The sequence below is a fragment of the Mus musculus genome, chromosome 6 (genome assembly GCF_000001635.26).
Source record: "Mus musculus strain C57BL/6J chromosome 6, GRCm38.p6 C57BL/6J".
In the NCBI taxonomy this organism is placed as follows: domain Eukaryota; kingdom Metazoa; phylum Chordata; class Mammalia; order Rodentia; family Muridae; genus Mus; species Mus musculus.
The window spans coordinates 96,633,965-96,660,522 of NC_000072.6; the positions used below are offsets into that span (position 1 = coordinate 96,633,965).

Here is a 26,558-nt window from a genome sequence, read left to right on the forward strand (position 1 = left end):
GTCCAATTCATTTTGTAATTTCTTAGAATTGCCATGATTACAAACTAAAAATAACTTCCTCTGTTAGTAAAGGGCTCACCTATGATTCAGGTGCCATTAAAACACACCCTGTCATAAGTTGCTTAAGTTTTTTATTTTGAAGTTTTTCATTAACATATAACTTAATTAAAGGAGTTGCATTGTTATATTTTTTGAACATGGATGTAATGTGTTTTGATCATACACACACACACACAATGCCACCTCATTTGTTTCTCTCCTCCTGTCAGCCTTCTTCCTCTGCTCAACTACTTCCTCTTCCATGTTACTTTTGTTTGCTTTGGCCTAATTGGTGCTTGTTTTTAGGGGTATTGTTGTTGATGACCCAAATCATTTGCTTGGGATTGATTTCACTGCATGGGTGGAAGGTTAATTAGTAGATGTTTGATTCCTGCATCTGTGCCTTCAGACGCACAAATCTGTAACTGTAATGCCGGGATTGGATAGGAAAAGAAATCCCCGAAACTACACATCCTAAAATGGCATTCTTGGTTACAGCCTACTGTGTTCTCCCCCTTCCCAGGCTTCTGTTACTGGAGGCTAATAATGTTTGTCTTATTTTCCTTTGAAACACTTGAATTTTCTTTGCACAGGCATCTTAGCCTAATACGAGCCCTAGTATCTTCAAAAGGCATGGAGAAAACTGAACTACAGCTTGAGGACCCTCGTTTGAGATTTGCATGGAGTATTCTTGACATGTCTACAGCAATTCTTTCCAACTTGTCATTTTTACACCATCTTCAGATTTTTGGTATATAGCCACACCCCATTATTCTTTGCTTGGTCTGTTTCTTTATGTTTACTTAAACATGCTCATTTTAAAGCATATCTTCCGACTATGTTAGTCTTTCTGGGGCTATAATATAATCTCATTCCCATGACCCTCATGACATTGTGTTTTCTTCGAGTATGGGAAAGATCCATTGGTTCTAAATGTAGGAAAGTCCCAGCTACACATTTGATGGTTGGCTGACCAATTATTCTAGAAGGGCCCAACCTGAGCTCGCTAATCTATGCTCATGTGACCCTTTGCTATCCCAATCACTTTTAAGCCTCTTTCTATGTCATATTTACTACTCTCTTGACCAAGCAGTTACATGGCCAAACCCAGCAAGAAGAGTTGAAGAAACAGACCACTTCCCCAAGTTACTTTGTGAAGACATGAGCATAGACAGAGAAGATCTTGGCCATTCTCTTAATTCTAAATTGAAGCTTAGTGTCATATGACATAAAATGACAGCAACATTTCAAACTAAGGTAGCAATATATTACCATTACAAAGTGACTATTGTAGTAAATTAAGTTTAAGAATCAAGCAAGCAGCACAGGAACCCCACAGCTCTCTTGCCTCCAGGGTTTCTGGCCTTAAATTAGTAGGTACCATTCTAATTTTGAGGTTTCATTGTGAAACCCTGATAAAGCCCTCTCTGCCTTCCAACTTAGCTAACTTATTCATGTGGCACTGTGCCATGGGGCTCCAGGTAAGAGTGCTTTGATTCTGAACTCCTTGTAGGTCGATGCCTCCAGAACATTTCTACATTCACATTCCTGTTCTCTATTGAGGTTTTGCCTTCACAGTGACTTCACTGATGTGAACAAAATAATTTGTGATGTCCTAGTGTGGCAGAACTTCTTTTCTACTGCTTGGAAGTTTCTAAATATTTTTTTTTCTAACTGCTTAAAATAGAGTACTTGGTATCACTGAATTAAGCACTGAAGCATAAACACTTCCTATCATCATTCATCTCCTTGTCTACTTTAAAATTCCCAGATGAGGTTTCTGCCAGGCTTGTATGTAGCTCACAGTGCCTAGCCTAAGTAGGACTGTGCACAGAGCAGCTGAACTGTAAATATTTTCTAATAAGAAAAGATAAACACTTTGAAGCAGTATACACAGTCCCCAAAATAACCACACTGTATCATTATCAGTTTATCGTGTATATAAGTGTGTGCTTAAAATAAAACTGAATCCCATTTATGGGCGTCACAGTTACATAAGAAGAGTAAAACAAACTGGGGTAGAACAATGCCTTAGTGGTTAAGAGTACTGTCTGCTCTTCCTGAGGAGCCGAGTTCTAGACCCAGCTTCCACATGACAGCTCACAATCACTTATAACTCCAGGGCCAGGGAATCCATCAACTTTTCTGGCCTCTGCATGCACAGGGTGTACAGACACACACAGGCAAAATGAAACAGACACATAAAATCATTTTAAGGAAATAAAATGAACTATTAAGAATAAATAGTTGTGATGGGAATCACACTGTGTATGGAAAAATGAAATAATTTGCTGTTTTCAAGGGGTTGACAGAAAAAGATAGTTCGTTCTGAAGAGATATTAGGAACTTGTTGAAAATGGCAGAAATAAGTAATCAAAGAATTATGTTGATATTTCAGACAAATTAAATTATATCTGACTGCTCTGTGATCTGGGATTAAACATTAAAAGTCAAATGATACATTCTAAATTTAAAGCCAGTGCCTCGAACGTGAAGGCACTGGTCTCCCGAGAGACAGCAGGACCACAGCAGTGTTATAAAATTGTTGTTCACTTGTTTTGTAAAAACACCTGGATTAGTATATTCACAGGTGTCTATGAGGAAGGCATGTGCTACTCTGAGAGAGGGTGGGCTGACTTTACCCTCTCAAGGTTCCATCCTCAGTGGTAATTCACTCAGCCACCCATGACATCGTAATGAAATCAGAGTAAGAGTGCGTCTTGTTCAATTCTCCAGGATTTGACTGCCCGGGCAGCAGGTGAGCTCAGGGTTAGAGTTACTTCTGCCCTCATTGGTATCAATTTTTATAGATCTGAAGTGGCCTGAGAGGTTCCATGTGCCCTGTTCTTTCTCCCTTGTCTAAAGTATCATCAGTGCCAGGAACATCTCCCTGGGAGTTTGAACTTTCCTTTAATCTAATCCATTTAGAAAATGACTTACAATTTATTGAATAAAGTGGAGAAAATTGATACCTTTTCATTAGGCTGACAAAGTCTTTTTCACTGCTGGCATCTGAAATGTGTTTTCTATTTAAATTTTATTTATATCAATCTTCTCTAGTGGGAGTGAGATTAAAATGAAAGACCTTACAATCAGTATGCCACTTTCCCATTACTGCCAACACCTCGAGTGCCGGGTTTGCAAATGAACGTGATGCCGGGAATTTTCTGGGCATGATTTAGTACTCCGGATCAGTTGCAAAGTGAAATAAAGCAAAAGTGATATTTTAATATATCAATAACCATAAAAGTGATTACTTTGCATATGAAAAGAAGAAAGCATACTTAGCTGACATTATTTGATTTTAGTAAATCTGCAGTAGTTCTAGCAAAAACCATATTAGAGAGCCTAATCCTTTTGCAAAATACTTCTTTTTCAATTGAGGAAATACTTGTATACCAAGGTAGTCCTCCGAGGAACCATTGCTAATGTTGTAAGAAAACATAGCCAAATGGAACAGTGCATAACTGATTATGGGTTATGGTCCTTTTCTATTGATGTTTATCTGTATGCTCTGAATCTTAGAAAATGGTATGTGGTGGGTTTAGAATCAGAGAAGGAAGCCGAGTTTGTTATGGTAGACAGTAAAAGAACATTGAGAAACATGTGTGCCTCAACAAAACAAACAATATCTGTATCCTGTGAACTTCAGAGATATTTTTAAATGCCTTAACTCTGGGATGTTAAATGTAGAGACTTGGGGTATATGTAATATGGAATTTATTGAATAGTCATGGATTCTTGTGTTCCTCTTATAACTGATTTAAAATCAGATGCTGGGAACTGTGGGATGGCTCAGTGGGTGATGCACTTGCTGTATAAGCCTGAGGAATAAAGGTTGACTCTCCAGTAACCACATAAGTGCCAGACAGGCAGCCCGCCTGTAATCCCAGTACTCTGGAAGCAGACCCAGGGGGTGACCAGAGACATCTCACTTGCTAGGCTAGCTGAGTCAATGAGTCCCAAGTTCAGAAAGAGACCCTGCCTCAGTCGATGAAGTAGAGAAAGATAAAGAGTAACACCGAAGGTCAACCTCTAGCTTCTACACTCAAGCACAGAAATGTGCTCACACACACACACACACACTGAACCTACACTGATGTAAACATACACACACACACACACACACACTGAACCTACACTGATGTAAACACACACACACACACACACACACACACACACACACACACACACACACTGAACCTACACTGATGTGAAAACATGTTTAGCTGAACTTAACTTGTAAAAGAAACCTGTTTGCTCAAGGAAAGCAGGACAGCGTTATCCTCTTTACTGAACGCAAGGGTATCGTTCTCCTGGAATGAAGTTGAGGAATAAGCCTGGATTCAAGTGTCAGGGTCCAGCCTAAGAAAGAAAAGCGTATTGGTGACAGGAGATCAGAGTTCTCCCTTGAGTAGCAGAAGTCAGATTATTTGGTCCCCAGAACAGATTGTTCTTTTCAGAGCAGCAAATGTGCCCCAGTGACTGGTAAGATAGCTTAGGACAGCTGATGATGGCAAGAAAGGACTCTTTGCTGTTTTCCTCCAACTTATTGTTCATTCAAAGCTGCCTTTTCTCATATAAGATATATGCTGTGTGCTCTATGATGAAAATTTTCTTAATGATAAAATAATTTCACCACTGAAGAATCCACTTGGCACTACCACCCCACTAATCTAAATTAGGTCGACTACCCCGAGAGTATGTTATATCTTCATGCTGCACAGTTTGGCTCTAGATAGTATCTATTCTTTACATCCTCATGTCTCTCCTATAAGAAGCTAACATGGCTGAAGGTTGGAAACTATGTCTTTTCATTTGTATATAAAAGAGAAGTCAGTAAATAGCATTTGAATGCATATGATATAGTTCTTTTCTCCAAATATTATCAAGGAACAACATCACCCAAAGACATTGTGTCCACCTTTTTGGTTTTAAGTCTTGCTCATTGTACATTTCCTGCCTTCACCAATACCTTTATCAAAGTAAATTACTTCTGTCTGGAAAGTGCTAGAAAATAATTAATAGGAAGAACATAATGATAGTCAAACCTACCCTTGGCCATTCATTTCATGGACGTTATAAAATATGTAATATTAATGTGTTATATATCATGTTTGATATAATCTACAGGTTATATTATATATGTGATAATAAATAAATATTAGAGTTCATATGTACTTCTGCTGTAGATCAGGTATTAACTCATGGGTGAATTCAGACATAGTATGTTATGAATACACATATAAACAATAACTGAATTTGAAGTTTATTCTGCTTTATTCTGAGTCCTTTATTTCATTTAAAATTCACAATAACTGGGCTTGGAGAGATGGCTCAGTGGTTAAGAGCACTGACTGCTCTTCCACAGATCCTGAGTTCAATTCCCAACAACCACATGGTGGATCACAGCCATTTGGTAATATAGTTAAAATGGCTATCTTGCCAAAAGCTATCTATAGATTGAATGCAATCTCCATTGAAATTCCAACTCAATTTTTCACCAAGTTAGAAAGGGCGATTGGCAAATTCATCTGGAATAACAAAAAAAAAAAAAAAAAAAAAAAAAAACCAAGATAGTAAAAAATATTCTCAACAATAAAAGAACCTCTGGTTGAATCACCGTGCCTGACCTCAAGCTGTACTACAGAACAATTGTGGGAAAAAAAAAAAAAAAAACCCTGCATGGTACTGGTATAGCGACAAACAGGTAAATCAATGGAATAGAATTGAAGACCGAGAAGTGAACCCACACACCTATGGTCACTTGATAGTTGACAAAGGTGCTAAAACCATCCAATGGAAAAAAGACAGCATTTTCAACAAATGGTGCTGGCTAAACTGGCGGTTATCATGTAGAAGAATGTGAATTGATCCATTCTTATCTCCTTGTACAAAGCTCAAGTCTAAGTGGACCAAGGAACTCCATGTAAAACCAGAGACACTGGAACTTATAGAGGAGAAAGTGGGGAAAAGCCATGAAGATATGGTCACAGGAAAAAAATTCCTGAACAGAACAGCAATGGCTTGTGCTGTAAGATCAAGAATCGACAAATGGGACCTCATAAAATTGTAAAGCTTCTGTAAGGCAAAATACACTGTCAATAAGACAAAAAGGCCACCAACAGATTGGGAAAGGATTTTTACCAATCCGATGGGGGATTAATACCCAATATATATAACGAACTCAAGAAGCTGGACTCCAGAAAATCAAATAACCCCATAAAAAAATGGGTACAGAGCTAAGCAAAGAAATCTCAACTGAGAAATACCAAATGGCTAAGAAGCACCTGAAAAAAATGTTCAACATCCTTAATCATCAGGGAAATGCAGATCAAAACAACCCTGAGACTCCACCTCACACCAGTCAGAATGGCTAAGATCAAGAATTCAGGTGAAAACAGATGCTGGTGGGGATGTGGAGAAAGAGGAATACTCCTCCATTGTTGGTGGGATTGCAAGCTTGTACAACCACTCTGGAAATCAGTCTGGAGGCTCCTCAGAAAATTAGATATAGTACTACCAGTGGATCCAGCAGTACCCCTCCTGGGCATATACCCAGAAGATGTTCCAACATGTAATAAGAAGACATGCTCCACTATGTTCATAGAAGCCTTATTTATAATAGCCAGACGCTGGAAAGAACCCAGATGTCCCTCAACAGAGGAAAGCATACAGAAAATGTGGTACATTTACACAATGGAGTACTACTCAGCTATTAAAAACAATGAATTCATGAAAATCTTAGACAAATGGATGGATCAGGAGGATATCATCCTGAGTGAGGTAACCCAATCACAAAAGAAGTCACTTGATATGCACTCACTGATAAGTTGATATTAGCCCAGAAACTTAGAATACCCAAGATACAATTTGCAAAACACATGAAACTCAAGATGAAGGAAGACCAAAGTGTGGATACTTCGTCCCTCCTTAGAATAGGGAACAAAATATCCATGGAAGGAGTTACAGAGACAAAGTTTGGAGCTGATATGGAAGGAAGGACCATCCAGAGACTGACCCACCCAGGGATCCATCTCATAAACAGCCACCAAATGCAGACACTATTGCATATGCCAGCAAGATTTTGCTGGCAGGACCCTGACATACCTCTCTTTTGTGAGGCTATGTCAATGCCTGGAGCTAAAGGAGTCTATAACCCTATAGGAAGAACAGCAATATGAACTAACTAGTACCCCCTGAGCTCGTGTCTCTAGCTACATATGTAGCAGAAGATGGCCTAGTCAGCCATCAATGGGAGGAGAGGCCCTTGGTCTGGCAAAGATTATATGCCCCAGTACAGGAGAATGCCAGTGCCAGGAAGAGGGAGTGGGTGGGTTGGGGAGCAGGGCAAGGGGAGGGTATAGGGGAATTTTGGGATAGCATTTGAAATGTAAATGAAGAAGATATCTAATAAAAAATTGTTAAATAAAAGAACATTCATCAAACAAAACAAAACAATGAATTCATGAAATACTTAGGCTAATTAGAAAATATCATCCTGAGTGAGGTAACCCAATCACAAAAGAACACACATGGTATGCACTCACTGCTAAGTGGATATTAGCCCACAAGCTCCAAATACCCTCACAGACCAAAGAAGAAGGAGGACTAAAGTGTGGGTCCTTCGGTCCTTAAAAGGAGAACAAAATACTCACAGGAACAAATGAGATAAAGTGTAGAACAGAGACTGAAGGAAAGGTCATCCAGAGAGTGTTCCACCTGGGAATTCATCCCATAAACAGCCACCAAACCCATACACTGTTGTGGATGCCAAGAAGTGCATGCTGAAAGCAGCCTGATATAGCTGTCTCCTGAGAGGCCTTGACAGATCCTTACTAATACAGAGGCCGGTGCTCACAGCCAACCATTGGACTGAGCGCAGAGTCCCCAATAGAGCAATTAGAGAAAGGACTGAAGGAGTTGAAGGAGTTTGCAATCCCATAGGAAGAACAACAATATGAACCAACCAGACCCCCCCCCCCATAGGAAGAACAACAATATGAACCAACCAGCTCCCAGGGACTAAACCATCATCCAAGAAGTACACATGGCTCCAGTTGCATATGTAGCAGAGGATGGCCTTGTCACACATCAGTGGGAGGAGACGTCCTTGTTCCTCTAAAGGACCGATTGATGCCCCAGTGTAGGGGAATTTAGGGCATAGAGGTGGGACTGGGTGGATGGAGGAGGAACACTCTCATAGGAGGAGGGGGAGGGAGGGTAGGATGGGGGTTTCTGGGAGAGGGGAAACTAGGAAAGAGGATAACATTTGAAATGTAAATAAAGAAAATAACCAATAAAAAAAAAGAAATACAAGAAGGCCCAGTCAGACAGAGACTACCACAGAAAACCACAACCAATCAAAATGGAGAGTTGTGGAGTCCAGTCTAAGTGACTTCCTCTATAAAACTCTTCTACACCTAAGGATCAGGGAACATTGTGGAAGAGGGTGCGAATATATAAAAACCAGAGCACCAGGGACTTGTGATATTGTGGCTCTTAGTGACATTAAGACACTACACTTCAGCATCTCCCCACCTTCATTCTCAAACAGGAGCTGAACAAGGATGACATCAATAGATATGCTAAAGAGACAGGGGAAAGCCCATGAGGCTGCAACCCGATATGAAGAACTACAGGCAACTGAGGAAAGCTGGTAGCCAAGAAGTAGTCTCCCCCAGGGAAAGGCACACTGGTTTTCCAGTGTCAGATGGTCAGCCCTAACCTCATACATGCAAACAGGTTTTATACACACATACATGTATATGCATACATATATATATATATATATATATATATATACACATATATATATAGCTAATAACAATTGCTAATTGTTATTGCCTGCATATATGTGTGTATATACATATCCACACATATATGTATTACATATATGTGTGTATATACACATATATACATATATATACACATGTATGTATATATACATATATGCAGGCAGTAAGTATTAGGAAAGAAACAAGGCCATGAATTTGACCGAGAGTTAGAAGGGGCATATGGAAGAGTTAAGGAGGAGGAAATGAATGGTAGAAATGTCATATAATCTCAAAAAATAAAAACAGAAATAAAATCTTTTCTAAAAAATTTTAAAAATTGAAACAATGGCATGCACCAAAACCTTGCCAGGTCTGTTTTGAGTGCAGTTCCATCTTTTGCTAATGTCTTGCTTTTGCTCATGTAATCTAGGTCTAGAGTCTTCAGTGACTGACCCCATTCAAGAAAATCAACAGAAGGCTAACTTCCTGCCCTAAAGAATTTCCACAGTATAGTAAGGTTTTCCCATTTCCACCTCTCCATGCCCGCCTGCTCTTTTAGCACAGTAATGAATTTGCTCGCAAAAGATTGCTGTGCTCATTTATTCGTGACAAACAGCAGCAGTGCCTCTGTTAAGAAACCAGATCTAAATTGAAGTTGGAGGGCGGACCCGAGTCATGGTCTTAACTTTATCATTCTTGGTATAACGTATACCAAGAAATAAACATTTCTTGGGCTGAGAGACAAGCGCTGTTTACAGAGATGATATAACGGGGATTTCTGTTCTTATTCAATATGACACTTGTATGCTATATTTATTAATCTTAGGGTCGATTAGTATCTCACTGCCTCTCCTCATCAGTGACAATGGTGATAACAGGAGCAGCCTCAGGAAAGGATGCCGGCCCATCTAGATTCTCACTGATTCACCTCTTTGGCTCCTCGGCAGTATCATCTGATGTAAGAGAGAAATTCAGGACTCGTGATTAAAGGGGCTTTAGTGATTTTTAAGAAGCTCTCCGGGAGACATGAACATCCTTGAAAGAGCTGAAGATCAGATATTTCCTGCATGTGACACATTTACGGAGCAAATCCCAGAACCCTGAGGTTAAAAGGGACCGTAAAGGCCCCCTTTCATAATCACTGCGGATAAGAGGAAGTAGGTTTTGCGGATGATATTTAATTAACTAGGTTTTTCTAAGGGATGAAAAGCCCTTGTCACAGTTACATATCTGCCGCACAGCATCCCTCACTTCCAAAATTGTTCCCTGGCGGGGGATCTCTGTACAAATGTTGTAACTAATGGAATCGAAGAAAGCGCATCTCCGACCAGAGAAGCAGCGAGTGAGCTGAAACTAATTTCATCAGACACTGAATTTTTTTTTTATTTTTATTTTCTGTATGTGTTTGTGTTTGACATGAAATTATTTTCAGCAGTAATATAATAAGGGAAATTCATTCACTCAGCAATCAATAATTATTTTAAGTTTTCTGAATTCTGAACGCAAAGCTATAAATAAGAAAGTACTGTTAGGTGTATGTTTAAGCTGGCCCGCAACCCTTCTTACCTTTGTAAACCTGGAAACGCTAAGCACTAGGGTTCAGCAATAACCACTGTGAGGATGATGTAATACATTTTCAGTTCTTCATACAGGGCCAGAGGTAGTGGCACAGAGCTGTAAGTTGGGAGCAGAAACACATCACTGATATCCAGTAAATACTAGTTATCATTCCTATTGTTAATTACGGGAATTTGAGACAATTGAAAATTATTCAGGTCAAGAGTCTAGACTTTCACATGCAGATTTTTAATTATATATACATATATTTGTATGAAAAAGGAAGACTGTTGGAGGATGAAGGAATCTAAAGGGAGCAGATGCTGGCAAACAGGTAATTAGGAAAGGAAAAAAGACAAATGTGGTGTTTCATTCATGCATAGAATCTAGTCTTATGTGTGTGTGAGAGAGATGGGGGAGAGAAAAGGTGAGGGAGAGAGAGAGAAAGACAGAGACAGAGAGAGACAGAGACAGAGAGGGACAGGGAGAGACAGACACAGACACAGAGAGAAACAAAGAGGGATAGAGAGACAGAAAGAGGAATTGGGGGAGAGGAAAGTGACCAGTTGGAATCAGGAAGGGTTGTACCAGGAATATGTGGACAGTGCATATATACATATGTGTATGTGTCTGTGAAAATACCATAATGAAACCCATTATTATATATTTTAACTAAACATTTTAAACAGTGTCAGGAGGGGTTGCAGAAATAGTTCAGCAATGAAGAGTGCTTGTTGCTCTTGCCAATAACCTGAGTTTGGATGCAATGTTCACATACAGCTCACAGTTGTCATTTATTCTGCTTCTACAGAGGCCCTACACCCCTTATAACTTCCAAGAGCACTGCACATGAGAGGTGCACAGATACATAGGTGGGCAAAACATGAACATAAAAATAAATAAGTACATACTTACATAGGAAATAAGTAGTAGTTAAAATATAAAATTATTTTAAATTTAAAAATTCCCTGTTCGGGGGGAAAAAAGCCTTACATATACTAATAAGATTTGGGATGTTTTGTTTTGAAACAATATTTCTCTGTCTGTCCCAGAACTTACTTGTTCATGTAGACCAGGCTGGCCTGAACTTGGTAATCTACTTGCCACTTCCTCCTGAGTGCTGGGATTAAAGGTGTGAGCTTTTTTATTTGTTTTTTGTTTTCTAATAAGAATTTTAGAATGAATAGAGAATAGAAATGAGACACAGCACAAAAATTCCTATGTGTCCTCCATATCTTCAGTGACAAAGAAAATGTTCTCTACATAAAAAGCATTTTACCGAAAAAGGAGCATAGAAGTATGAACTGGTGTTAATTACAAATAGGGTTTAAAATTAAGAGACAACTAAGAAATTAAATTGGAATACATGTCAGATAATTGACCAAAGTTTTGAGAATATTACTAAATACATACATTCCTTTCAATATCATTTTGTGAATATGTATCGAGCAGAAAAAATAATTTTATATTTATTTTTCTAATTGTAATTTCATCTCCATTCTTAAAGATATATAAGTCACCTTGACACCTTGATACAAGCTCAATTATGGTGTCTAACAGATTTTTTTACCTCTCCCAGAGTCTGAGTGTTTAAAATAGCTTCCAGTTTGGGTAAAGGAAAAGAATAGTTTGAAAGTCTCTTTGTGAGCCATATAAAAGATAGTGCGAAGATACAAGTTTCTTGAAAAGTATCCGAATTAAGGAGTACATGTTGACCTAGGATGGGAATTGGTGTGGATGAAGATACCATGTGATGGGATGGTCCACCAACCAAAGACGTGCTGGAGGATGAACCAGACTCACAGAGCAAAGACACACCAGCATCTTTGTTCTGCAAAGGAAGCCACAATAACAATGTTTATAAGCATATCTGGGGACGTGTTCATTTTTACAGAGCCTTCCCCCTAACAGGTGTCAGCTCTTTACAGCTTTTAGTTAAAGGTGCTTCATCAGTTTAGAGATTTTTTTTTTCCCTGTCTGTCTATACATTTACTTAAAAGATACTAATGCCTAAGAGAAAGTGAAAGCTTGGTAGTAGCTTGCAGCAAAGTAGGTCAGCTCAAAGAGGGCAGAGAGCCACCAGAAGGACAGAAGGACTAGCGAGCACAAGTCTTTGGGAACAGGCACAATACTACAGGCTAACCTCCCCTCCAGGTGTTCTTTATGACTGTACCTCCACGAGGAAGACAAAAACACGCGACAACATGCTCTTGAAAGGATTGTCAAGTGAGCACCCTTCTCCTCAGAACAAAGGTCAGACAGTGTCTGTTCACAGTGGTTTAAATTCAGGGGCACTGTATGGAAATAGGGAATAGGCGTTAAAAGATAAACATTGGCTTCGGTGATAAATGTGAATAATTTGTTCCTGGTTAAGCAGCAGCTGAAGAAAGCCACTGACTGCTTTTCAATAAACACCAGCAACTTTAGTTTTTTTTTTTTTTTTTAATCTCATCTTTATTTCTGTCCCCTCTCAAAATGACATTGTTTTCTTTGCTGTAGAAACTTTAGATTCTCTTACTTGATGTCATTACCTACTCATTAGCATGGACGTAAAATACTTCCCCTGCTCTATGCCTGCCGCAGAGCACAGATACCAGTGAGAGAATGACTAGACCTTCACATCACCATGCTGACCCATGGGACCGACTGGTCCATATCATCAGCTCATGTTGTCCTGTGTATACAGACAGAAGGCTAATGAACTTTGACCCTGATACCTCCTTAGCATGCCTGATGTGGGCATCCTATTTACGTTGGTCTGCTCCACATAAAATAAAATCATTAACGTGGCAAAAGCAGCCCCAAATTTTTCTTAAATTCATGATGAAAAAGGAACAGCTATGATTTTTGTCTATGGAACCGTGCCCAATGATTTTACTCGAACCAATACTGAAGTAACCGTGAAATCTAAAGGAGGGAAGGACTGAGCTGAAGAACATGTGAAGAGGGCTGGAGAGATGATTCAAGTTTGGGAACATGGTTTGCTCTTCCAGAGGACTGGGGTTCAGTTCCTGAAACTGTATAGCAGCTCACTACCATCTGTAACTTTAATTCCAGAGGATCTGGTACACTGCATGTCTCATACACAGGCATGTGTAAAACGTTCTTACGCATTAAATAAAAACAAAGCTTTCATCTTAAAATAACGAGGGAAAGAAGGAGAGCATAAGAGCCAACAGCTACCTGGGTGTGTAAATGACATAATTGGAAGACATTAATCTAATGCCTGTAGTTAGCATAGGAAGTATGGAGAATGTTAATGGGCTCCGGCTTTTCTCCATTTTGGTATTTATTTTCTGAGGCACTTACACATACTGTTTGTTTTCTTGGTCACTGTGAGATTTAAACATCATGGTCGACATGCCTTTGGGGATAGGAGGTGAGGTGGGAAGAGAACCTGACAGCCCAGAGGAAAATTAGGACACCTAACAAACAAGAAAAGATGGCTACCATTTTGAGTGTGTATATTTACTGTTGTTTTTGCTTGCAGGATTTAATAACTTTTATTTTATGCAAATTAGCGTTGTCCTGCATGCATGTGTGTGTACTATTTGCATGACTGTTCCTACTGAAGATAGAAAAGAACATTGAATCTCCTAGAGCTGGAGGTTTGGATGGTTATGAGCCACCATATGGGTGCTGGGAACTAAACCCCAGGCTCTCTGCAAGAGCAACAAGTGTACTTAACCATTGAGCCATTTCTCCAGGCCACCAGTTTAAGATTTTTGACACAGGCACATTTGTGAGGAGTTAACACAGTGAAAACTGGAAATGACAGATACTTGTTTTTCACTCAGAGTTTTATAAAGTCTCAGTATAAAAATGTAATATATTCATGTGTATTCATATATATATATATAATATACATATCACATACATATCATAATCATAAAATACACACACACATATATACACACATATATATATACATATACACATATATTTGTATATATAACCAGCGTCTTATGGCCATCCTTGATACAATCCTAAAAAACCAATTTCATTTGAGATGGTTTGGCTCGTACCCTCGTTCTTCTCATGGCTTATGAAACATATGAAGGGAAACCCACAACCAGTCCAGCTGTCCTTTTGACTCCAAAGGCGTGAACTCTCCTTTACCGTTACTCTTCATTTTTACTTTACAACTTTGCTTCTGTACTTTCAGTTCTTTTTTTTTTTTTTTTTTTTTTCTTTTTCCTAAGGCTTTGAAATTCTCCACAGCCCTGGGCTAAGGGATAAACCTAATTCTGGGTGGATAAACTGGCCTTCCTAAAAAGAACACGTCAGTCATTTTGAAGAATACTCAGCTCTTTGTCCCTTTAACTGGAAAGAGGTAGCACAGGGTCCCAGGTCTACAAAAAGTAGTGAGTCAAAATCCCTCAAAATCGGAGAGCAAATCCCCCACACAGCAAGTATCGGGCCAGAAAGAGCTAGACAGCAAGACCCTCTCTCAGACAGAGTGACACAAAACAAAAGTGTCCCCATTCCTCATTTTTGAATTATATGAAGCAACTTTGGACAGCATGGCGCATAAGAAGCCAGATGACATCATTGTGTTTGCATTACAATACTGGTTTTCTTGATGAGTCATTTCCATCCAGTCTTAGCAGATGGAGGTAGGCCTCCTTGCTGCAGAGAACATTAAAACTGGTGGAGGGATGCCACATCAGAATACAGGGTTATTTGGCAAAGTACAAATACAGTTGTTTCCTGTTTTCACACAGCCTCCATAGTAATTGGGAAATGGTGGTGTGAGATGGAGCCCTGCCTAGAAGGAGAAGAATGTAAGACACTCCCTGACAATTCTGGATGGATGTGTGCTACAGGCAACAAGATTAAGACTACACGAGTAAGTCTGCTTCAAATATTACACCCATGTTTCAAACTGTACTATTGGCTTTGTTCTTGGCGTTAGCAGCAGTCAGAAGGGCTTTGAATGGGAGGAGGAAAGGTTTCCTTTAACAGGACGTATTCTGAACTAGGTGGGTCAGTGTCCATCGATGAAGTAGAAGTTAAAGTTTAAAGGCGACCTTGCTGCATTGTGTGGCTCTTTATTTATGTTACAGAGTCACAAGTAGAGCAGGGGAGACGAGATCATTAGCGCAGTGACTTGGAGATTGCTTCTTGCAACCATGATGCTCAGAATGATAATCATGTGCTTGCTTGATTTGTCTCAGCTGTGTGCTGAGACAGACTGGGTTTAAGTACAATCATGTTGAAAGGAGTTTTAGTGAACTTTTAGAGCAGTACAAAGAGATTTGTAAAGTCAGTGATTATTCTTTGATTTCTCTGGTTAAACCAGGAGCTCCCTAAAATTATAAAATGTATAGGGTGCGTATGCCCCTCCTGTATTAGTATTATAGTGCCATGCCAGGGTAGAGGGAAGTGGCGAGGTCAACCATTAACCACATAGGGATTGGACTTATGTGACACCCAAAGGGGAGAAGGTGTGGGGAGCGCTAGATGCTTTAGAGGAATTATTTCTACATGAGTTCAAAGGCAACTAGAATCATCCTATGCTGTGTACCACCCAATTGTCAGCATATCAGCTTCAAAGAGTGTTTCTGTATACCTGTATGAGTGTGTGCTTATTTCTTGGTCAATTAAAAAGTGATCTTTTCCAGTTGTAAAGTCCACATGATAAACATTTACCCTAACAGAAAGTGACTCAAACATTGAAGAGCACCCTGAATTCTAACCACTATATCATGAACCTTGATATGATCTTTATTTCAAATATCATTCTTTCAATAAATAAAAATGGTCCTTGAAACTATGTGATACAGAAATCAGAAATAAAGTTATATAATACTGTATGAACACACTCAAGTTGTTCATGTATAAAATAAAGGTTCATCAAATATAGTTACCCATATGGACTATAGTGGCTAATAAATAGCCATAATTCCTTGACATGTGGTCAACAGGGATTTCTGAACCACCATAGCTTGTTAATAAGCATCCTCATGTTTCTAAATAATTCAACATAGAATTTTGCTTCTCATTACAATTAAACACTTACATAACGAAGCATCCAGAAGTGAGACTGGCTTGGGTTGTTTACCCTCAAAAATTTGTTTTAATTAGCTAATGGAGGAGCCCAGATTTGCCTATGGTTATGTTTTGTCTAAAAAGTACCTCAACAAACTAGAATAATTAAAGATATTCTGAATTATAGTTAAGAGTTGCCTTTGGTTTGAACACATAACTTAGGTGTCTTTTACCAACTCTCAGGTCTTAGATAACTGATGACTGATATCCCATATGGAAGGTATCCCCCCTTGCTTCCATGGTGACTTAGAATCTAAACCTCATTGTGGAAAATGAATCCAACTCAAATTATTTCAGTCTTTAAGTCTAGAAAATTCCAACAATACCAATTTAGAGACTCTTTGGAAGATAGATTTATACTGAAATCTAAAAAATGAAAACACCCAGAAAGAGTTTATGCTACTTTTTAAATAACTACACAACTTTTATTTAAATGTGGCTTCTATTTTATTTTGGAGTCTATTTTAGCCACCAACCATGCTGTAATGACCCCTAGACACCTTTCTCATTAAAGGAGGCTTGTGCAGAACCTGATCACTGTAACTGAGGCTGTAGCATACTATTTGCCCCACCCAGGGAGTTCTGAGGTCAACCCAAGCAGCTGAAGAGAGAGTCAAACCACCATGGCCGATGCTGCTTTGAAAGCTAAGGGTGAACGAGTTCTGCCATGTGCATATCTGTGTATTCTGAAGCCTATAGCGTGGAGAGAGGGGACACTGGGTAAAGCTATGCTTTAGAATCACTGAGAGTATTCAAAGATTACTTTCACCTTTTCTCTATGAGATTCCCAAGAACTCCTAGAAGTCAAAATCACTTTTTAACAGAAAACACAGTAGCTGATCCCAGACAAGCATCTAGGAGCCCACATTCTGAACAGATGGTAGACTAACACCAGTTCTTAGATTATATGCTTCTAAAAGAAAGTCTATGATAATTGATTTGTATACCCCTGTGTTTTTCCCGTCAGAATACATGTATGCCTACCCCTTCAAATATTGACTCTAGCAATTTAAGTTTTAAAATAGTTTAATTCACAGAGAGACTTCAATCATTATGAGTTCAATCTTTATTGTTATCTGAGCCACTTCTTTTCTTCTTATACGTAAGGCTGGTTTTAAATAGCAAGTGAGCATTACTTTTGGGCTGTTAGTTTAAATACTAACTCTTGGACCAGGGAGATGGTGCAGTTGCTAAAGCAAGCATAAAGAACTGAATTAAGATTCCTATGCCCCACATAAAAAGCCACAATGGCATTTGCCAGTATCCCAGTGCTGGGGAAGCAGAGATAAGATGATCCCTGAAGCTAGTTGGCCAATTATTCTTGCCAAATCTGTGAGCTCCAGGTTCAATGAATGACTCTGTTTCAAAAAAAAAAAAAAATATGGAGCAGAGAACTAGAAGAAAGCATCGACCTCTGGCCTCTATGTACACTTGTGTGTACACACACACCCCAGAAAACAGGTATGCACATATAACCACACATAAATAAATAAACTAAATTTCAGGGTAAAAGTCTTCACCAGAATGTTTCCAGAGACTCCATTCTTTTTCCACTCAAAACATTCTAGAAAAAAAATTATCAGAAAGTCTCTGAAATATAGATAACAAGAGATATTTTTTGCTCTGTGATCTACTTTAAAGATTTCCAGTGTTAATTTTTAAAGGAGGGCTGGAGAGTGGAAATGTCATGTACCATCTGAACCACAAGTCCTCAGAAAAGACAAGCCTGAGTAGCAAGCCACACTGAAGAAGACTCTTGGTAATGATTGATAGCTCTTCGAGACAATATAACCTAGAAAGGTAGAAAAGACAGATGGAATTAGGGAAAGCATTTTCTACCAAGGAATTTGGAGTGATGAATAATAATAAGATTTGCTGAAAGTCATGGTATAGAAGAGAAGCACTCATGTCTGAGAAGTTACCAGCCATTCATTGTGAAGGAAGATAATGTCATCATTACACTCCCCTGGGGAGAAGCATGGGATATTTCACAGTTTTCTGGCCAAACATTAACCCTATCCCACGCTGATCATTGTATGAGTTACTTGATTAAATTGTTTTTATTGCTGTGTAGTGGCAAAAGTAGACTAAATATTGCCTTAAGATTCTTTTCTGTGTTTCTAGATAATGCTTAACATTTATTTTATTTTAAATAGTATATCGAATAAAGCCTTGGGATGTTGGTGCGGCTGTGCCCATGTTCAGGAATGTAGAAACCTTGCATAGATAGCACAATGGCTTGATTTAGAAGAGCATTCCCCTCAGAGGAAACAAGTTATTTGTATATGAGATGCTCACTATACATGGAAATGGAATGACAGGTGTTTTGAAAACTGAGATGTAAAAGAATGGAACTCAAAAATGAAGAAAATATCTAATTTTAAAAAAAAAAGGAAATTTTTGCCAAAAGGGAAAAAAAAAAAAAAAAGAATGGAACTCAGCAAAATTATAGTCAGTTGGAACAACAACAACAACAACAAAAGGATGAAGATTACAGAACTCAGTCTAATTGGTTGGCTTGGGAAGAATCGATCAACTGTAGATTTTCTTCACCACAATGGAGAAAACAATAATTAGTTCATCTTGTAAACTTAAGTTTTGTTCCCTAAAAGAGGAATTATCAGACCTTAAACTGCACAACAAAGCCTACTAGTTAGTTATCTTGTCAAGTTACTGCTTATGTGACTGTCCAACACAAACCCTTTGGTCCTCTGTCCACACTCTCTGTCTATCCCTCTGCTTGTGACTCTGAATTTGTCAATATATGTCCATTCTAATTGTCCCAACATTTTTTATATATATTTTAAAAAGAGAAGAATCCCAGTTTTGACACCTTCTGGCTTCTTGTTCTTCTTTACAAGATTCTACCAGCTATAAAATTCTTTGAGAGCTTATGGCATTACAGTTCTGATTGCTATTCAATTTCCAGTTGAAATACTAAAAGAGAAGGGGAGAAAGATACCAACCTCCAAAGAAGTAATATAAAATTGCTGTCTAAAACAAAAAGGCAATTGAATGATCAGGAAGAGACATTAAATATGGAGATAATTGGAAGATTTAGAAAATTGCAGGCAAGAAAAATGATATACACAGTCACAGTTGCCCCTGGAAGCAATATATTCATTCACTGCCTTAGTCAGTAAGAACAGGTAAACCTATGCTATCTCATTTTAAGGTGTTAATGTCTCCAGGATTTGATGACAACAGTACAGAGCACCTGGTCTTCCATGTTGGCATAGGAAGTAAACATAGAAATGGAAAAAAAAGGCAATTTCAATACAGTTTAGTAAATGCTACTTTATCCCTTTTTTGTGGTCAAAAGAAGACACTGTCAAGCAAAGGTTATGTCAGTCAATGGAATAAAGGAAAAATAGGTAGAAAGATCTATCATTTGTAAGGAAAAGACCTAAAATTAATTTTTAAAAAATTCCCATAGATCCTTCATCTTGACCAAGAAATGTTAGAGTGCAAAATTTTATTAGTGTTATACCTAACTCTAAAAGATTTTAATTGATTTGTTCTTCTGGTCCCACAAGGATCATTTTCCAAAGATATAAAAAATTAAGAGACTTGGAGTATATCTCTATGATATCCTGAAATCATAAGACTTTGACTTTGATCCCAACATCACAAAAAGAAAATTGAGATGATAAAAAACAATTATTTCCTTGTGCTGACTTCTCCCTGCTAGAACCATTGTTCATGGTTTTAGCCAGTGGTTCCTTGAGCATTCATGTGTCCTTGATATTTGAGTCTTTGGGTACATACTGAGATGGATTAAGTAGCACGCATATATTCAGGCATGTTCTTGATTCTATTTAACACTTGTCATTGGACAGAATAGTTCTTCATCTGTTTCTCCACACACATGGACTAACCTAGACAAGAACTTTCCAATGGCCACTCCTCAATGTTTTACAATAGGACAACTTCATAAGGCTATGGGATAATCAGTTCAAATTCTAATCATAGAAACAGAAAGTGATTACATAATTTGCATGACCCAGGGCAACAAGAAAATGCAAGATCCTCATTAAAAATTTATTAGTAAATTCAAGGCAACAGCAATAAGGAAATAAACCAACTGTGGGGTCCTTATTGGCACAAAACCCTTGGAACTGAACAGAGATTGTATCCCCATGAACCCAGTTCTTGATAGACATTTCTCTAAGAATTGTGCTCAGTTTTGACACAGAGGAACTTAATGGATTTATTACAACATGAAAGATCTGTCTATGGACTTTGAGTATCATGTGAAAGACATCCAAATAAAGCAACACAATAAAATTAAAGGCACCCTCATTTTCTGCATGAACACCCTTCTTTATGGCTTCATTTCTTACTGCACTTACTGAGATTTCTCTTTCTTTGGTTTCAGATTCACCCAAGAACCTAACAGAAGCATTTGTTATATAAATAGGAAAAAGAACAACCTGTGGAATATACGTTGTGAGGATTTAAAACATCTTCCATAGTTGCAAGCCAAGTGGATCTCTTATCTGCACTTTGGTTACCAGATAACCACAGTGCACTTACTCTGATACACAGTATCCCAAAAGAAGAAGACTCGGGATTTTCTGGCAACATCAAGGAAAATGGCTTTTAAAAAAAAATGAGTTTTCTCTGTGAAATTTGGAGGATCATGAAGAACGATCAACTGTCTTCTAATTTGGAACTAACATTACTTTGTACCATTTGAAATATATATGTATATATAATATTTTGAAATATTATATATTCTCTTCAAGAAATGAACAGTACCACAATGTGAGGTGGCTGGTGTATCCCTTTCAGTTTTGGATGTTTGGTCGGTTTTGTTTTGTTTGCCATTCCTTTTTCTCTCGGTAAGGAAGATACATGCCCATGTGAAAATCCAACATGGCACTCTCCCTGGAAGGCCAGCTGCAAGCCGACTCCTGGAAGCTGAGGCATCCTAACAGTACTGAGTCAAGAGCTTCCCCCTGTTTCTACCTGGTGACCCAAGGAAGCTCCTTGTCTTGATTTATTGCTTTCTATCCTGTGCAATATTAGCATGCAAGCTTGGCTTACATAATCATACTTTATATTCGATTGATATATAATAACCGTTCTAACCTCTTCCAGGAAAATATTTTTAGAACTACTAGCTTTTCCACAGATAAGCAAATGGGGATTCTTGAGGGAGCTGCTCCACCGTGCTATTAAGACTCTGGCAGGATGGTAGGATGTAGATCCCTATATTAATAAGTCCTGTAAATACAGTGTCTTAGGGCTTTGTATAGCTGTCCTAGACTACAGAAGTGTCCTCTGATTAAATCCAAAGTCTGCCATTGTTAACTCCATAGTGCTGTAGCGACACGTTTTATCATGGCGCCTCTTTCTATGTTTGCTTTGCTTTTTCCTAGAGTGTTCATCTCTCCTCTGATGAGATAGGAAAGCTATGGAAGCAATTAGGTTTCCCAATGATCTATGTGACCAAGTGTTGGACAGCCCTATTAAAGTGGTAAATAACTTCTTTCTTAACCCACTCGTCCTCTTTGTCTGCCATTTAGTTTTATAGACTCTCTTTTAACTAAACCGAGAGATCACGAGACTACGGAGGCTATTATTTCCAACAATAATATTTTTGAAACTTAGAAACTCATTAATATGATTGTAGTAAAATATCCAATTACAATTTCTGGGATTCCATGTGGGTCACTCTGATAATATATATGGGGCTCACACACACACACACACACACACACACACACACACACCAATGAGAGGTAAAAAACAACAAAAACCTAAAATCCATTATCCCTGTCTTTTTCGAGTTACTGAGCTGAGAGGTAAGAGGTAAACACCTACTTAAGGTCTAGTTTTCCTGGGGAAAATTTTAATGGGATTTTACACTCCGATGTCATCTCACAACTGCAGGGTTTTTTTTTTCTTCCCAAATTATTCTCTGTCATCTGTGTTTTTAGAGCCTCTTAGTAAATCACAGCACTGTAGTCCCTAAGTCTGTACTTTTTAGGATCAAACTTCAAGTAAAACTCAAGATTACCTCTTATTATACCCAGAAAGCCTGAAGTTTAATTGAATGTGTGAAGTTCTAACCAAAAAAAAAAAATTTTTTTTTTGATTCTGTATTGTGAAGGCCTGTAAAATGAATGCATCTAGAGATAGAAATAGAATCCGTACTGTAAAATTGAGACTTCCAAATGCTTTGGTGGATATTTGCTAAAAGATAACAAAATCTATACCAGTATCCATGTGTGGTGGCAAGTGATAGCTAGGCATCATTTGAGATCCCAGTACTTGAAACATGGAGGTAGGAAGATTGCAAGTTCAAAGTCAGCCTGGGATACAAAGCAAGACCCCTGCCCCAAAACAAAGAAAACCATTTGTGACAGCACTCATTTCTTAGTTACAGCACTGATTCAAGGGCCAAGCAATATGCTGGTAAAAACAACCTTTCATATGTCAACTTCAGATTAAAATTAAAACCATGAACTCTCAGAATTATACACTTGAGGAAAAATTAAAATAGAAATATTTGCCACAGAATTTAGTAGAACCTTTAGTATACCCAAAGATGGTATCACATCAAGGAAGATTAGAACAAGAGAGCCTGGTTCAAAACAAAAACAAGTAAGTAAATCAGGATTCCAGCATGGCGGGGCATCATTGTGATCAATAGGGGATCATGTGAAATGGGAGCCTACAGAAATTTACTTCTAGGTGAATTTACCATAACCACATTGCCATATCTTCAGATTTTTGGGAAATGCAGAAATCAAGAGCTTTGCATAAAAGTCCCTAACAGTCCTAATAAATAAGCCAAGTTCATTAAAATGGCTGCAAATGTTATTATTGAGTCTTGGTCTCTGAAGGGTTGACTTGGTTATGACATTTGTGTCTCCTAGAGTCTTCTGACTTTGATCCCAGATGAAAGTCCAATGAGAAGAGAAGAAACCAGGCTCTGCTCCTTTTGGGGGGGGATTTTTTATTAGATATTTTCTTCATTTACATTTCAAATGCTATCCCCGAAACCCTACTCTCCCCCCACCCTGCTCCCCAACCCACCCACTCCTGCTTCCTGGCCCTGGCATTCCCCTGTACTGGGGCATATGATCTTCGCAAGACCAAGGGCCTCTCCTACCATTGTTGGCAGACTAGGCCATCCTCTGCTACATATGCAACTAGAGACATAGCTCTGAGGGGTACTGATTAGTTCATATTGTTGTTCCTCCTATAGGCTGACAGACCCCTTTAGCTCCTTGGGTACTTTCTCTAGCTCCTTCATTAGAGGCCCTGTGTTCCATCCAATAGATGACTGTGAGCATCCACTTCTGTATTTGCCAGACATTGACATAGCCTCACAAGAGAGAGCCATGTCAGGGACCTGTCAGCAAAATCTTGCTGGCATATGCAAGTGTCTGGGTTTAGTGGTTGTATATGGGATGGATCCCCAGGTGGGGCAGTCTCTGGATGGTCTTTCCTTCCGTCTCAGCACCGAACTTTGCCTCTGTAACTACTTCCATGGGTATTTTGTTCCCCATTCTAAGAAGGAACAAAGTATCCACACTTTGGTCTTCCTTCTTCTTGAGTTTCATGTGTTTTGCAAATTTTATCTTGGATATTCTAAGTTTCTGGGCTAATATCCGCTTATCAGTGAGTGAATATCATGTGTGTTCTTTTGTGATTGGGTTACCTCACTCAGGATGATATCCTCCAGATGCATCCATTTGCCTAAGAGTTTCATGAATTCATTGTTTGGGTTCCTCTGTTGTGCAAAACTTTACTTTGGAAGACAATTCTGCTAACACACAGTATGTGTGGGTCATGTTTTTCTGCTCTGGAACCAGAAGCTATAACTCAATGTAAGAGCTAGCCTAAAGGGCTACATTTGTTAGCTCACCCGCATCCATGACTTTATGTAGTAGTATCCTCTGAAGAAACCTAGAGGAAAAAAAAAAAGCAGGAAAGCAGACCATATCAGAATCAGGCAGCCATCCAGTAAGACAGTGCAAATGTTTGTAAATGTCAGATTCAATTTGGATTTATCCAAGTCACTTACACAAATGTATGAACCATCAAATTGTGTTTGCATTTAACTTGTTCAAGTTTGGGGAATTTGGTACCTACCATCTGCCTACTGTGCCTGCACATTTGGGGTGCACAAATTTTTATCTCGTGGGAATGATAGTAAAGGGATCAATGTGTATGACTAATAACAGCTTTAAGCTCATGCCCAATGTACCATGAATAATGTGGTAACATAATTGGAATATATATATCTTCAGCCAGAGTTCTGTTCTTGAAAAAAGGAAAAGTGAAGCTTGCTCTAAGTCAAAGACTTTTAAAAGCGAGTCAAGTTCATTTGTTGACACTTGGAGATCTTGGATTTACCTCTTCATCAACCCCTCAAGCACACTGAGAAGTTAACTACTCAGCATTTTTCCAGCATGGAGTGACAAGTGCTTTCACCAACACACAGCCAACATCTTTTTTTTTTTTTTTTTTGATTAAATCGTGTAGCTTTCACAAAGCAATATAGTGATTTTTATAGTGCAATATATTACGCCACCTTGCCACTGTCACTGATACAGTAAGTTATGGAGGTTATAAATATTGTTTATAGGAGTAGAATAGTCCATTCCTCACATACAGCGTGTCTCTACTAATTAAGCTTGGCAGTTCCATTTCAAAAGCTCTTAGGGTCTGTTTGACATAGGAATGTGTCATTATCATTTTGCATGAGCTGCTTCCTTCTAAACCGAAGTGTTAGTGTTTAGTAAAATTGTGAGGGTATCTCCATATATTTTCTAAATACAAAAAGAGATGTGATAATAGGCAGAACTAAAGAAAGGGAGCATTTGGGACATTGGGAATAGAATCCAGTTCCCTAGAATTCGCTGGCTTTGTGTGAAAATCATGAAAAGGAATGACATACTTCAAAGTAAATTAAAGAGGACAATAGCCTTAATCTCTCTCTCTCTCTCTCTCTCTCTCTCTCTCTCTCTCTCTCTCTCTCTCTCTCACAAACACACACACACACACACACACACACACACACTCCAACTTACCTATTAGAGGTTTTGTGATTTTAGGTTGAATAGGTTTAGGTTTAATACTTTTCCCCCTGGAAAAGTAGCTCAGCGACTTCATTGGCTACCATAGCAAGCTTCCATTAATTGGCTTATAGCTGGTTCCCATTTGTTTATTTTGTTTATTTTAGTGAATTTGCTTCAGTTAAAAAATATATTGAGCCATTGATACAGCTCTCAGAAGGTAAAGATGCTTGCCACCAGGCCTGATGAGCAATCTTTAGATAGAAGGAAAGAACCAACTCCGTGTGTTGCCCTCTGGCCTCTATACACAATCTATGACAGTGAGTGTGCAATCACACTCACAGACACAGCAGGTTCGATTTCTATCACTCCTACTTTGGGGTAATTATAGTAGTATGAAGGAAAATTAGGGAACTGAGAGAAGGCATTGCCAACTTGAGAAAGTCACATGACTTAAAAATCATAGGAGAACTCAGTGTGTGACTCCCTCTCTCCCTATAAAATCACCTCTCTCTTCATACCTGGACTGTATGTGAACAATGCTTGGTTTCTGACCTGGACTTTGTCACTGAGCCCTGATTGAGAAAGTTTGAAGATCGCTCTCCTGTCCCACCCATATACTTCATGTACATTTCTTCCTCTCTGCTACACTTCATATCTCAGGCCCCAAAATATACTATATACATTGAAAATAGTCCTCACATTATAAACCCACAAAAGCTAGAGTTTTGCTTTCTGCTCGCAACCTAAAGAAGCATATACACTTTCTCTTTGCTTTTCAAGTGTGAAATGGATATTGTTACACAAAATTTGAAGACTGTAGGAGGATTATGGGAGAAAGAAGCAGAACCGCTTTTCATAAACAAAATGTTATGAGTAATGAGTCTCACTGTGAATGTCATTGCCAGTGAGTAATACTGGTAGATTTCTATAACATAATCATTCTAGAAGCTCTGTGTCAGTGGTCTCAAGACAAACACTGAAAACAAAGTCACAGTGTTATTTCACACTCTGTCTACAATGTTCAAAGAGTAGATAAATTCATACCAAACTCTCTGGAATTTTCCATTCACTAGTACTATTACTAGTGTTTTTCAGC

At 38.6% G+C, this 26,558-nt stretch overlaps 1 protein-coding gene across 2 annotated transcripts in view; it reads left to right on the plus strand.

The window, feature by feature from the left end:
• Nucleotides 1-23,240, plus strand: part of Tafa1 (TAFA chemokine like family member 1) — a 544,051-nt gene extending 520,811 nt beyond the window's left edge. Inside the window, exons 4-5 of one of the 2 annotated variants that reach the window (NM_182808.3) lie at nt 15,098-15,222; nt 20,803-23,234. In NM_182808.3, the coding sequence (NP_877960.1) occupies nt 15,098-15,222; nt 20,803-20,820 (143 nt within the window). In that variant the 3' untranslated portion in view covers nt 20,821-23,234. Of the gene's footprint in view, nt 1-15,097; nt 15,223-20,802 lie in introns of both variants that reach the window. The other variant, XM_017321638.2, reaches the window with a different exon arrangement.
• The last annotated feature ends 3,318 nt before the right edge of the window (nt 23,241-26,558 follow it).